This window comes from Echeneis naucrates, chromosome 14 (assembly GCF_900963305.1).
Source record: "Echeneis naucrates chromosome 14, fEcheNa1.1, whole genome shotgun sequence".
Lineage (NCBI taxonomy): Eukaryota > Metazoa > Chordata > Actinopteri > Carangiformes > Echeneidae > Echeneis > Echeneis naucrates.
This window is the reverse complement of record NC_042524.1, coordinates 14,646,482-14,659,524: the sequence shown is the minus strand read 5'-3', so window position 1 is coordinate 14,659,524 and position 13,043 is coordinate 14,646,482. Positions and strand designations below refer to the sequence as shown.

General features: G+C 41.1%; 1 protein-coding gene across 1 annotated transcript; it reads left to right on the top strand.

Moving 5' to 3' along the window:
* Window positions 1–6,048: 6,048 nt before the first annotated feature.
* Window positions 6,049–7,446, top strand: LOC115054297 (T-box transcription factor TBX2-like). Its single transcript, XM_029519451.1, has 4 exons — window positions 6,049–6,410; window positions 6,656–6,923; window positions 7,050–7,196; window positions 7,366–7,446. Exons 1-4 carry the CDS (start codon window positions 6,049–6,051, stop codon window positions 7,444–7,446), a joined length of 858 nt encoding a protein of 285 aa, XP_029375311.1.
* The last annotated feature ends 5,597 nt before the right edge of the window (window positions 7,447–13,043 follow it).

Here is a 13,043-nt window from a genome sequence, read left to right as displayed (position 1 = left end):
GAAGGAGAACGGGAGTGTTAGCCTCACAGAGATAGGGGGTAAATGACTTAATGTCAAATCTAACACAGCAACCAGAGATCTCCAGCGTCACTCCAGATAAAGGTTTAAACCCTTCCAACTAATTATGTCTTCAGACAAACATGACCTGCTTTATTCTCAGTAAAATATTTAAATACGCTTTTGGTTTTAAAATGTCTCAAACGTGCAGCGAATGGATGAAGACTTGAGCAGGCTTTTCGTGGTAAGGTTATACATTATATGATAAATATACTACAGGAGATATTTGACATTTCCCATATTTATGCTGGAAGCTTCAAAGCTGAGGGCCACACACATAGCCGCTGTTTAGACTGTCAGTACTTCCGAAAGCCTGTTAAATAGATTTGTAGGAAAACAGTTCTTCCTGTAAATCCAATAAATCTAAACAAACAAAGTCATAGTTGTGCGACAGTGGCTCAACAGGGAGTCAACTCTATTAAACATTAGACTCGCCTCCAAGAGAAGCAGCCAGTCTGCCATGCCAATGAGTCAAATGCTTAACTTGTTTAGGAAGTAAAAATATTTCTTAATTTCATTAGGCGAACAAAAGATGCTTTTGTTCAAGAGCCATTGGACGTTTTGGGGGCAGTGCCACTTTGCTCTGGAAGTTCACGAGGCTTTAAGATGGTTAGAATTGACTGGCGTCTCCTACAGCGTGTCTACTAGGACATGATTAAATTTGGGACTATATATTTATAGCCTGCAGCAGGAACAGTGACTTGACCATTTATTTGTAATTAGTTATGTCTCTGCCTCTTTGTCATTGGATTAGGTTGGAATCCCAGACGTTCAAAGTCTGTACTTGAAACACCACCACAGATGGGTTAATGCAACCCAAAATCCATTACCACAGCATTAGGTTTATCTGATAGATGACAATTCTTGCTCTCTCACAGCCCAGTAAAGATATAGCCTCACCATCCATTTGCATTAAACTTCACATAAATTTAAGTGCTTCAAAAATCAAGCAGCTCTCTTTTCCTTGAAAAAAAAAAAAATTATAATAAAATTATATTTTATGACAACATACGGGGTTTTTTGATAGTGATCAAATTTGAATTACTGCTCCTGTGTTTGAACAGCTCCATGTCTGTCCAGTGTCATATTTCAAACATGGTGAAGACTTTAAAGGAATTTGATAAAGGGATTTTAAAGCCAGAATTTGTTTCAGGGCATTGTCAAGTCTAAATGAATGTTAGTGCTAAATTTGAAGATGGAACACATGACTGGGACAGGCAGAAAGAGCAGATGCATAGACACTCACTTCACTTGCTTGGATCAGTTTAGCACTTTTCAATCCAATACATTTAGTCTGTTTATGCTTATTTGAACAGGATCGTGTCTTTAGGGCAGATTGGAGATTGGTAATCACAGTGACATGATGGGAAAGGGCTGGTTAGCTTGTTGATCTGACCAGGGGAAAAACTAGATAAAAACAAAATTATGTGAATTCATCTTTCAGGAAAACAGAAAATAAGTTCACCTTGTGTTATGGTAAACCTTTATTGAGCTGTTTCCCTCAAGACCACAAACCGAAAAGTCAGGCAGGAGGTGAATAGCGCATTTAGTCACTGGGAAACATGAATGTCAACAAAATCTCACAATGGTTCATTCAGCAGAGTAACAAAATGGTGGACAGGCTGACCCACATAAAACCGTGGTGACAATCCAGAACAACCTGCAACCTTTAGTTGAAGCTTTGGATCAGTATGTTCCTGGAATTTTGCTCTTAATAAGAAAGGAACCACCAAAATGAGCAGGCACTAACCTTCTATATTGTATGTAAACTGTGTTGAGAAAATGGAATGACTTCAGGCCAACTGCTAATTTGTCCCCAAAACACATATAGCTCAACTCCAAGCATAAATGAATCCATATCTGGAATGCAGTGAGCTTGCAGTCCTCCAGTATTTCCTCCAGTGATCCTGACACTTATCCAAGCGTTTATTTCCTCTGTCTCAATTGTTAAAGCTTCTGCGTGTAAGGACGAGGTCAAACCAGAGTAATAACCTCTGACCAGTCTGTCTCAGTGTTAATGACTTAGAAAGGACAGATAATGCGATGCTTCAAGCATGCTGGGGGCTCCCAGCGAAGGGTAACACCGGAGAAGCATGCAATTGCATGTGTGTTAATCTCCAATATGCTGGTGAAACACATGATTAAATAAAGAGGGACTTCAGCGTGCTGAAATCTGGAGTAAAGTTGTTCAAATGAAAAAAGGACAGTTTAGCCAGGTATGAATCTAAGACAATGATGTTTTCAGCACCCTGTGAGCTGGAAACTATTTTGTCGTCAATCCAAACATTTCTCATAGGTTATGATGCTTCTCATCTTAATAAACAGACATATTTAAAAAGGATAGACAAGTTTCATTTGGAGACATTTAAATTAAAACAAGCATCATTGAGCTAAAAAAAAAAAAAAAAAAAAGAGCTGCATTTTACATGCATTATCTATTCAACAGAATGCAAGAGGCTGATTAAAGCTGGCTGGAGTCTGGCCATAACAGTGCATCTCCTGGAAAGATACCAAAAGTCTCCTGATGTCTGTGGTTGGATGAAATCAATAGTCAGACTGTGACTTCACTCAAACATTAGCTACAAAGAATGTGACTCCAAAGGAAAGCTCCTCGGGTATTCGGCATTAGAAGTTTCCTGGGAAAAAAAAATCATTACGAGCATTTATTATTCAAGTGCAAAGTCTGTATTTAGCTTCAATGTGTTGTCATTCTGCAGTGATTCAGCCTCACTGTCCCACCTGTCTCTTTAAGCTGGATGAACTAATTCTATGTAAGGCACGTCTATGGTACAAAAGCCTGCTATAGGCATAAGGGTGCAATGATATGGACGTAAGGTCACAGATGAAATATTTTAGCTTTTCGTGTTCATGGAATATGAGATTTGGATGAGAAAGTGATATCAGCTCAGAAAGTCATGGACATTTCCATGTAACAGTGCATAGGCTATGTTCTAGTTAACACATGTTTTTATACTTACTTTTATACTTTATAAGTCATTCAAATGAGCCAAACAACACGAAAGATTTTTTCCAACTGAATACGTGAATTTTCTTCTGTTGATATTCAGTTCCTTTCTTTACGAGCTAAACTAATCCCAGCATTTATATTCCACAGACACCTTAGATATGTCCTGCCTGTTTTCTAAGACTCTATGGTTAAAAAACAAGGTTGAACAAAACCCCGGCAACTCTTGTTATGTGGTCTTAAGTCATCCCTTCAGTTATTTTCCTGTCCCCGTCCTATCATTCATCATTTGCAAATGCTCTTCAATCTTCATATGTTCTATGCACTTTACTTGCTTGCCCTTTGGAAGACTTGCCATGAGCCCTCAGTGGCCCAACATTCTTCTGAATTTGTCCCAGGTGTGGACTGTGACCGGAGAGGTGAAATTCATGCAACATCATTCAGATTGATTGTCTCCTTCCTGTTCTGCTGCGTCTCCTGTGCTGTTAGCCAGCAATGCAGCAGAGAAAAATGGTGGCATGTCATGCACCATCCCTCACAGTAGTGCTGAGTGAGAAAAGGCAGACCAAACTGTGACCACTCCTCTCTTCAACTCCGAACTTATGGCACAGCGTTGTGGATCACTGCTGGCAACCTCATGCAGGCCACACATTTCTGTGAAAATTTACAGAAAGGCAAGAAGAATGATGTTTTCCTGTCCCTCCTCTCTCTATCATTCCTTTCTGTGCTCGTCTTATGGCTTTGATTACAAGTTATTACCCTTCACTGTCTTGGGAACCTTTCATCATTTGTGAAACCTGTGAGATCACTTATTTTATCCTGTGCTCCTCCTGTCTTAGCCTGGACTACAGCTCAGGTTGGACTACAGTTCAGGCTGCAGAGAAAAGCAGACTTTTTGAGATTTATATTCCACCTCAGGAGAAAAGGGGGCTGCGTAAACGTTATTCGGGAGGAAAAAAATACAATTAAAGTTAGTTCATTCTTTACTTGTCCATGTGTGTTTGCGCAAGAAATCTGACTTCTGCGTTTAACCAATCAATGAGAAACAAACTGACAAACAAAAGAGCAGTGGTGTGGCACTAGTGGACTTTCCTTGTGGGCTCTTTAGCTGAGTGAATATTCACAATTTTGTTTGTCTATATAATATATAAGTACAGAGCAAAATCAAGAATCAGAGTTACATAAAAAAATGTTTCGAATCACTTTTAGTCAGCATTCAGCTGCTTTTCTTCTGTGACAATACATAACAGTTTCAAAACTTTGAAAATAATTTCAGTGAAGAAAAAAGCTTTTTGAATATACCTTAAAAAAGGAGTCAGGCCGGGTATTCCATTATCTTACTGACAAACCCAGTCAAAACCTTGAATTTGTACATTTGATTCCTGTCGTGTAAACAGGGTGCAGGTGTTGTGCTTTGGGCTGCAAGTGTGTTTGCTATGCTGATACTGATGTGTAGCATGAGATTCTGCTGGACCTTTAGGACCATCTGACCTTCAAGAGGAGAGACAAAGACACTTAGCATCCAAGATACTGATACAGAAAATCATCAAATTAGGCTACATGAAAAAAAGTTTGTTGTATTGCTCTCAGATTTCAAGTTTGGACAAAAATCAATAAGCAAATGATTAAATACAATTACAAATTTATTACAAACTTTGGCAAAAGATGTTAAGGTTCTATCAAAACATTTTTACAAAAATTGGGTGAAGTTATTTTAAAGTTGACCACAAAACTATCAAGAAAATCCCTCAATTCCAATTAAAAAAAAGAATAAACTAAGAAAAAAAAATATTGATCGATGGCTTCTGTATTGAAAATCCATGTAACCTCTGCCCTAATATCAAACTTGTGTAGCAATACAAGAGAAATAAATAAATAAATAAAAATCATATAATGATACCCCAGTGAGTAAAATAAAACCGCCGGCACACTCATTCCAGAGTCGGTGCGGATCTGATTGGCCTCGGTTTTTCTAAGGAGTCCTGCTTTCTTAAAGATCCTTGGATTTGACTAGCAGTCATTATTTATTGAGGCTTCCTCCCGGTTCACAGAGGCTACAGCGGCGGAGCTTGTGCAGCTGCAGCAGAGAGAAAAATGGAGCAGGCAACGTGAGGATTTGGAGAGCTGCCTAAATGTGAAGTGACAGGAGAGACCTCTTGGCTCTTTGTGGGACGCCAGCAAACCGGCGCCAAGTCCGCATGAATTAGCACACCCATGAAGGCCCACTTCATCAAGCTCAAGCCTCGTTTTTTTAAAGTTACTGTTCTTCATCATCTGTGCGTTTCCGAGCTTCCATCTACTGACGCTCATGTTCCGGTGAACTAACAGTACTAACAGGACCAGTACCTTATTATCAAGAACAATAATGATTACGAGTTCAAATAAATATTGCTATCATCCCTGTGTTACGTCACCATTGCCACAATTAAAGGACATAGTAGTGCAAGTGACTTCATTCATTGATGCTATGCTAATCTGTTACAGTATTTATAGTCATTGTCCCGGTGCAACCCTCCAATCCTCCCGGTCTCCCCTCGGCCGGCCGGGTCAGACCACGCCCAGTGAGGCCGGTGACAGCGGTGTGCTCTCCTGGAGGTCTGCTTCACTGCTGAATCTGTGCTGATCCGGGCTGGACGGTGCAAACGTCATCATCTCTCCTTCACTGCCACTTCACTTCTTTTGTTGTTGTTGTTGTTGTTGTTGTTGCTGTTTTGGCTCCTGAGTGAACATCTCGGCATGGTGCGGTTCCTCAGTGCGCTGTCTTCTGCTCGGCGGATCTCCCGAAGAGCACAGTGAAACATTATTCCTGCCTTGGTTTCGCCCTCTGGAGAGTTTTTTTTTTAATTATTATTATTATTTTATGGAAATTTGCATTTCCTCTTTTGACCTCTTGGCCATGCGACAGAAGGTAGAAAGTGTCAGAGAGGTCGTGGGGGGGTGGATGTAGACGCCTGCAGCAGCAGCAGCAGCAGCGGCGGCGGCGGCGGCAGTAAGTCAGACTTCCCACTATCTGATGGGATGCCCCGATGAGAGATCCAGTTGACACAGCGGCTGCCATGACTTACCATCCTTTCCACCACACTAACAGACCCGGTGCCTTACCCCTACCAGCCTTCCTCTCCGCCGCCCAACCCTCGTTCTTCCCCGCGCTGACTTTCCCGGAGGTCGGCCCCCTCTCCGCGCCTCAGCTGGAGCCGGAGCAGCTGGGTGCCGCTGCCTCCGAGGCGGCTCTGCGACGCCTCGGTCTCCCGGTCCATCCCAGCACCGTGAAGAGCCCAAAGGAGCGGGAAGGTCCAGACGATGAGCCCAAAGTCACGTTGGAATCGAAGAATTTATGGAATGAATTTCACAACATGGGAACTGAGATGGTGATCACAAAATCCGGCCGGTGAGTAAAACTCCTCTAGTCCCCTACAGTGCGCTGTCAGTGCCAAACATGTTGATCTAAAGTTAAATTATATTTATCCTACATGTTATTTCATTATGCAATCAGATCTAAAACTTTTATATGGCCTCCTTTCTTTCGGGGTATTTCTTCTCTTTCTTAACAATAAAGTCAAACTAATAATCCCAGTTTGATTATAGGCCACCGTTTCTCGCAGTGGACCGTTGATTTCTCTGGTTTGCCACCAGGAGGATGTTTCCGCCTTTCAAAGTGCGGGTGGAGGGGCTGGATCTCACGGCCAAGTACATCCTGTTGATGGACATCGTCGCCGTCGATGACAGCCGCTACAAGTTCCACAGCTCCCGCTGGACGGTGGCTGGAAAGGCTGACCCGGAGATGCCAAAGCGCATGTACATCCACCCTGACAGCCCGTCAAAGGGGGGGCAGTGGATGAGCAAGCCCGTGGCTTTCCACAAACTCAAACTCACCAACAATATATCGGATAAACACGGATTTGTGAGTAACTGGTGGTCTTTGTTCTGGATTTCGCATTGAAGTTGTTGGGCTTTTCCTCACCCCAACCCTCGCTCTCACATTAAAGTTATCTTTTTAATGATGCGTCTTGTATGTTTTGTTCCCCAGACGATTTTGAATTCAATGCATAAATACCAACCCAGGTTTCACATCGTGAGAGCCAACGACATAATGAAGCTTCCCTACAGCACCTTCAGGACTTATGTTTTCCCTGAGACGGAGTTCATCGCTGTCACTGCCTATCAGAATGAAAAGGTAACTTCCCCCCCCCCCCACCCAATGGTCAAATGGTCCCATGCAGGGGTGTTTGGAGTGATTAGAAGAAAGGACCGGGCCTTCCTCAGCTCCACACATACATTTCATGGACACTGATGTCACACCTCATCTGTCACTAATGCTCAGATTTCACTCTTGCACTGTGTAGATCACACAGCTAAAAATCGACAACAATCCTTTTGCCAAAGGCTTCAGAGACACTGGAAATGGGAGGCGAGAAAAGAGGTAATGCTCCTGCCTTAGGAAAAAAACAGCTAAGGACTTAATGTTTATGAATTTGGACTGAATAGAAGTATGTGGTCCACAGGAATAAACAGCTCAGTGTGTCTTTGCTGAATGAGAACCAGAGTAAAGCGATTCGGGACAGTGCTGATTCGGATGACTCCTCTGAACAACCCGGCCCCAGCGACCCGTTCTGTTCCCCCGGGGAGATACTGAGCAGCCCCCTGATGTCCACCTCAGCCTGTCAAGGTGGGTTCATTCACAGTATACTGTCACAAATAAATTCTGGGTGACTATGTCGATGTCTCTAACATGTTAAACATTGTAGAGTCAATGATCACTAATGCTTTACAAATACCATTTAGCAGCAAAATAAGCATTTCCAGCTTCTAACTTCAAACCTTATAAACAGGTTTTTTTAGAGAGGATGTTTGTTGGCAGCCAAAAAAACCAAACCATAAAGCCCTGAAAGAAAAACTGGTGTGGTCCCCCTTTGCATTTGGTGAAGTGCGCCTTTATGATTCACTGCACACATCATTCATTCATTCATTCATCTTCAGCTGCTTATTCGTTTCTGGTTTGCGGGCTGTACACATCAGTGTGATCACTTTCCACAGTTTGATCCCCTTGTTTTAATTTATCCGTCTCACAACAAAGTGCTGAAATATAATCATATATCGTTAAAAATGCAATCTGCAAATGGAATTGTGTACAGCCTCACTTTCATTTTGATTAAACAAACAAATCCTTTGGCCACTGCGTTTTCATGAGCGCCGAAGGAAGAAACGAATGAAATTACAAAAAGGGGTTACAAATAAACTTTTTAACTGCAGTTCAACGTGGTTTCTCCATGGTTTTTTCCCCCTTTCGTTAGGAGCCAGCCAGATTTATCTTTAGAAAGCGTGTACAGGATCTTACACATCCATCCATCATTCATCTGTTAGCCTTTTCACAGCAGACACTCTAACTTCTCACAGTAGGAAAGGGGCAGGTGATAGTAGATGATCAACAGCTCTATTCTAGTGAAGTGTCCCATTAAACCTTGGCAGTGTGAAAGTGAATTGAGGCACACAGTTCCCCGCAGGACTCTGACATTAAAGCAGCCTACTGTATTAAAAAAAAAAAAAGGTGGGCGGGCTGTTGTTGACTTTGAAGTGTCATTGGAGAATATGTGTCATATGTAATGGTGATTTGACAAAAAAGAAGAAGACAGAATATAATTTGAGATGCCAGAAACACAAGATGGGGGGGGGGGGGGGGAAGAAAAAGAGAGGGGTATGACCTGTAACAATTGCATCTGGCAAGGAGTGAACTAGGATAGCTGCATGATATGCATCCTAACCTGGATGCTGGATATGTAAACTCCACAGATATGGAGGGAAACTGTCTGGGATGTCGATATCTACACCTAGTTGCTCTCTTACTCATTTTAACAAGACAAAAATAGTTTGCTGTGACAATGAATCAACTATCCCTGCAGCCTCAGGGTTAGTTGCTTATGAACACTGCCTCTTTCAGGGCTCTAGATGTTTGCGTCAAGTCCTTTCTGTCAAGTGTCTATCACCTCTGTTGCCACTGAGAACTAATGAGAACTTTGCAAGGCAGAATATTTTTTTTTTACTTACAAATACACTGAATTCCTTTTTTCCCCATAGATGAGAATAATACTGGAAGTGACTCAGATTTGGATCTACAATGTGAGGACGTCATGGCCGGATGTTCTAGGCCTGAACAGACATCCAGTCTGAAAAGCGAGGTGATTCTGTGGAAAGGATCCGCCGGCAGTAAGAGTGCTGACAATCAGGACACACCAAAAGACAGAAAATTGTTTAGAGCGTCAGATGGTATTTCCTCCACGGAGATGGACTCTTCAAAAAAGAGCTTGAGTGAAATCCGAGATGGGATTATGCCTATGATGTTGCAAACACAGAGCTCTGGTCACCTTCAGACTTTGGATTTCTCAGGTGCACACAGCCGACAGTTTCTCACAGTTGAGGCACCTTTGATGTTTGGCCCCAGACGGTTGACAATGAAGCCAGAGACTTTTCCCAATATTGGTACGGGACATCTACTTTCCTCTTTGTCTGGAACAAACGACCTGGGCGCTGGAGGCCTGTCCCCTCAAAGCATCACCTCTCCATCTCCCTTCATGTCTCACCTGTCACAGCACATGCTGACCTCTCAGGTACCTGTCTGAAGGAACACGGTGCCCTCATATTCCATATTTTCTCATATATTTGTCATCAATAGATACCATAAGCTGCATTTCATACTTGTCGACTACATCTGAGTCATAAAAAAGAACTTGTTCACGTTTTACTCTCGTGTCCTTCCAGAAACAATGCCCAAACATGAAGGATAACTTTCAGCAATAGCTGCTGGTTTTCACTGAGGTTTCAAGAATACTCTGTTTTAATGCTTCAATCACAATAAAAAGAGTGTTTAAACAAAAGGAAATGAAATTAATACAAGGTGGCTATTAATTTTTATTTGGGACAAACTGGCTACTTAAATTGTATATTCACTACCTGATTCAAGGTCTAATATCAAATTATGGTTAATACGATTATTTCCTTTACAACCAGACAGACCAAACTGACCAACCCAACTGATCTTCAGTTTTGCTGATCAAATGCAGATTTTTACTATCTTTTCCAAACATGTATTTATTTATTTAAAATGTCTCTAAGGCTGCTCAATAAGGAATCAGTATAATAATATCAGTTATTCAGAATAACAAGGAACTGAGATGTGGAAAATGCATATTCTGTCATTGTAACTTTTTTTTTCCTGGGGTTAAGAGAGGTAAAGGCTGCGCGCCAGAGACGAAGGCATTTGCAAGGTGTGAGGACTGATTTATAGTTCAGACAGTAAGGTTCACCAAAGAACTTTGGCTGAACTCCCAGTGAGAAAGGATTTAACCCGGCAGTGTGCTGATATGCATCAAGTTGTTGCTGCTTTGCTACAAATTATATGCATTTTTATCCCAGTCATGGTAACATTTAAATGCTGACCAGCAGTTCATAATCTGAGGGTCAGAATCCTCATGAGTAAATAATAATATTACGTTTTTAACAAAGCAAGACAACTGTAGAGGGATTCTTCAGCAGTGGGTCACAGGTAATAGGATATGCTATTTAGTTTTTTCTAAAACAAAACAAAAAAAAAAAGACTTCAAACTAAAAGGTTTTTCACTGAAATATAATAAAGATGTGAAACACTGTCTATATGTGTGCAGGTGGCAGGTCAGTGGCTATGTAGAACAGAGCATCAAGTGTTGAATATTACCCAATTTTCTGATAGAAGTAGACGCATACTCTATGGGCCTAACTAACTGTAGGATGCAGACGCTAAAGTAATTGTTCAATACAATGTTGTCCGCAATTAACTAAATGAACTGTCTTGTTTTTCCACACAGGGAATCTCACTGTCACCCTTTGGAGGAATGTTGTCATACCCATACCACTACATGGCAGCACCGGGTGCGATTACCTCAGCTCTCCCCTCTTCTTCTGCCACCTCCTTGCTCTCTAGGAACCGCTATTTACACAGCACTCGGCCTTTAATGCGATTCAGCCCTTATCAAATCCCTGCCTCCTTCACCTCAAGCCTGCTTACAAGCAGATCAGCTGGCAATTCAAACTTACTAACTGACCTGTGCAAATCAGGCAGCACAGAGTCCCATCTGCTGTATGATAATCACAGCTACAAAAAAGCGAAAGCCAAGCAGAAGACTGCTCCATATAAAGCCACTGTTAAAGGTTCCACGGATGAACTGCAAAACATAAATAAACCAGCTGGAAGGCTTGATAAACCATTTCCTCCACAATAAACTGTCCAGGTTGCAAATTAAATTACTTAATTGCCGACAAAACCTATCTTATCTGGTGATTTGCTGGTCAAGACACCACCTTATTAGGCTTAATTACATTATTCTATTCCAATGTGAAGTTCCAGGAAGCTCCAACTCTTCCGAGCTTTTGAGACATTGGTTATACGTAACCTACGTGCATTTAAAACAAACATTCACCCATTCAATTATATTTATCCCAAATGTACCCAAGACAGGATGTTTACTTTACAAAAACTCCAATTGATGCTGAATGAAAGTTCTATATCAATATCATGTGCAAAGCTCATTTTCCAAAGTGAAAGACTCCACAGAAGAACAACATGCTTTAATTGGAAATGAAACACATTTTTATTGATTTATTCTATACAATTGTGTAAATATTTGTCCTTGATATATTTACATATATTTGTAAATATATGTCCCTTCAGTTCTTGAAAACCATATAAACTTGACTTATCAAAGCCTTTTAATTCTGCATACTGTATCTGATCAATGTTAAACCTGCCAATGAGATATGAGGCACTTGTATCTACAACCTGTTTCACATTATGAACAAAGCTGCACTGTGGACTTGGAGCGTAAACTCAGGTTTCTTTTTCTTTATATATATTTTTTTTACCAGACCTTGTACAAATGTCTTCAGTAAGGATAATTTTCTTGGTTGTCTGCCAATTTATTTAGATAAATTGTGTGTGTCTGTGTAGAGTGTGTGCCCTATGTGTGTGTTTTTTCACAATTCAAATAAAGATACTGTTCACATTTAATTTTGTCATGTTAATATAAACTAATATATTAAAGCTATGCTGTTCGATTATGTTTGTAGAAGGAAATGCAAGGACATTTTGGCAAAATCAGATTGTGCAGTTACAGCCATTCTGGCTTTAATTCCCCATGTTAGTTCCGCTTCCAGGCGTACTACACCTCGATCTTGGCTGCCCTCTGCCTCACCCCACTCCTCACTCATGGCATCTTTTCACCAGTCAGAAGCAAAGAGAAACAAAAACCAAATGATTTTACCTCTGAAGAAATTAATTTCGACATGTGGCTTGTTGCCAGTGCTGCCCTGACAGATATAATGACTGTATTTTTTTAACAGGCAAATGATTAAGTGCAGCAGTACTGTATTTAATTTTGCTCTGCTTTATCTGATTGATTGTGGGGTGTTGTTTTATTTTTACTTTTTTCTTCCCAAAAAACTAAAAGTTGTGTGGTGCAACATCTGTTGTTGTAGTGCTCCTTGCCCTAGCATTGGTGGCTGAGCAATAAAGGTGAATGGGTTAGTCTGCAGTCTTGCGCATTTCATTGCTTATGCGTGAGTGCAGCTCACTGCTTGCTAGGCCAATTCCCAAAACATCTCTGCTGGTGACAGCAAAGCTACACTTGAGTTGTTAATCCCCCTGCCAAGTAAATCTCCCCTCGATGCGCTGAAAAGTACATGTTGTGACATCCAAAAATGAGTTATTGACTCATAAAATCAAAAAAATGTTTTGAAATATTTGTGATATTTAGAAGTGACCTTTGCTCATACTTCAGCTTTCACCCAGACTTGGCATATACAGTTCATACATGTCAGTGTGTATATTTATAAAGGGTATGTGCAAATTGATATATATGTAAATTGTGCTGTCAAGGGGAGGACATTAGAGGCTAGGAGTACCTTTTAACAAAGTTGTTTTCCTTTTGGCTTTGGGTGGAGCCAATTTATGCAAACAAATCTAAACTGACGGATGTTTATGCAACTGAGATGCCTC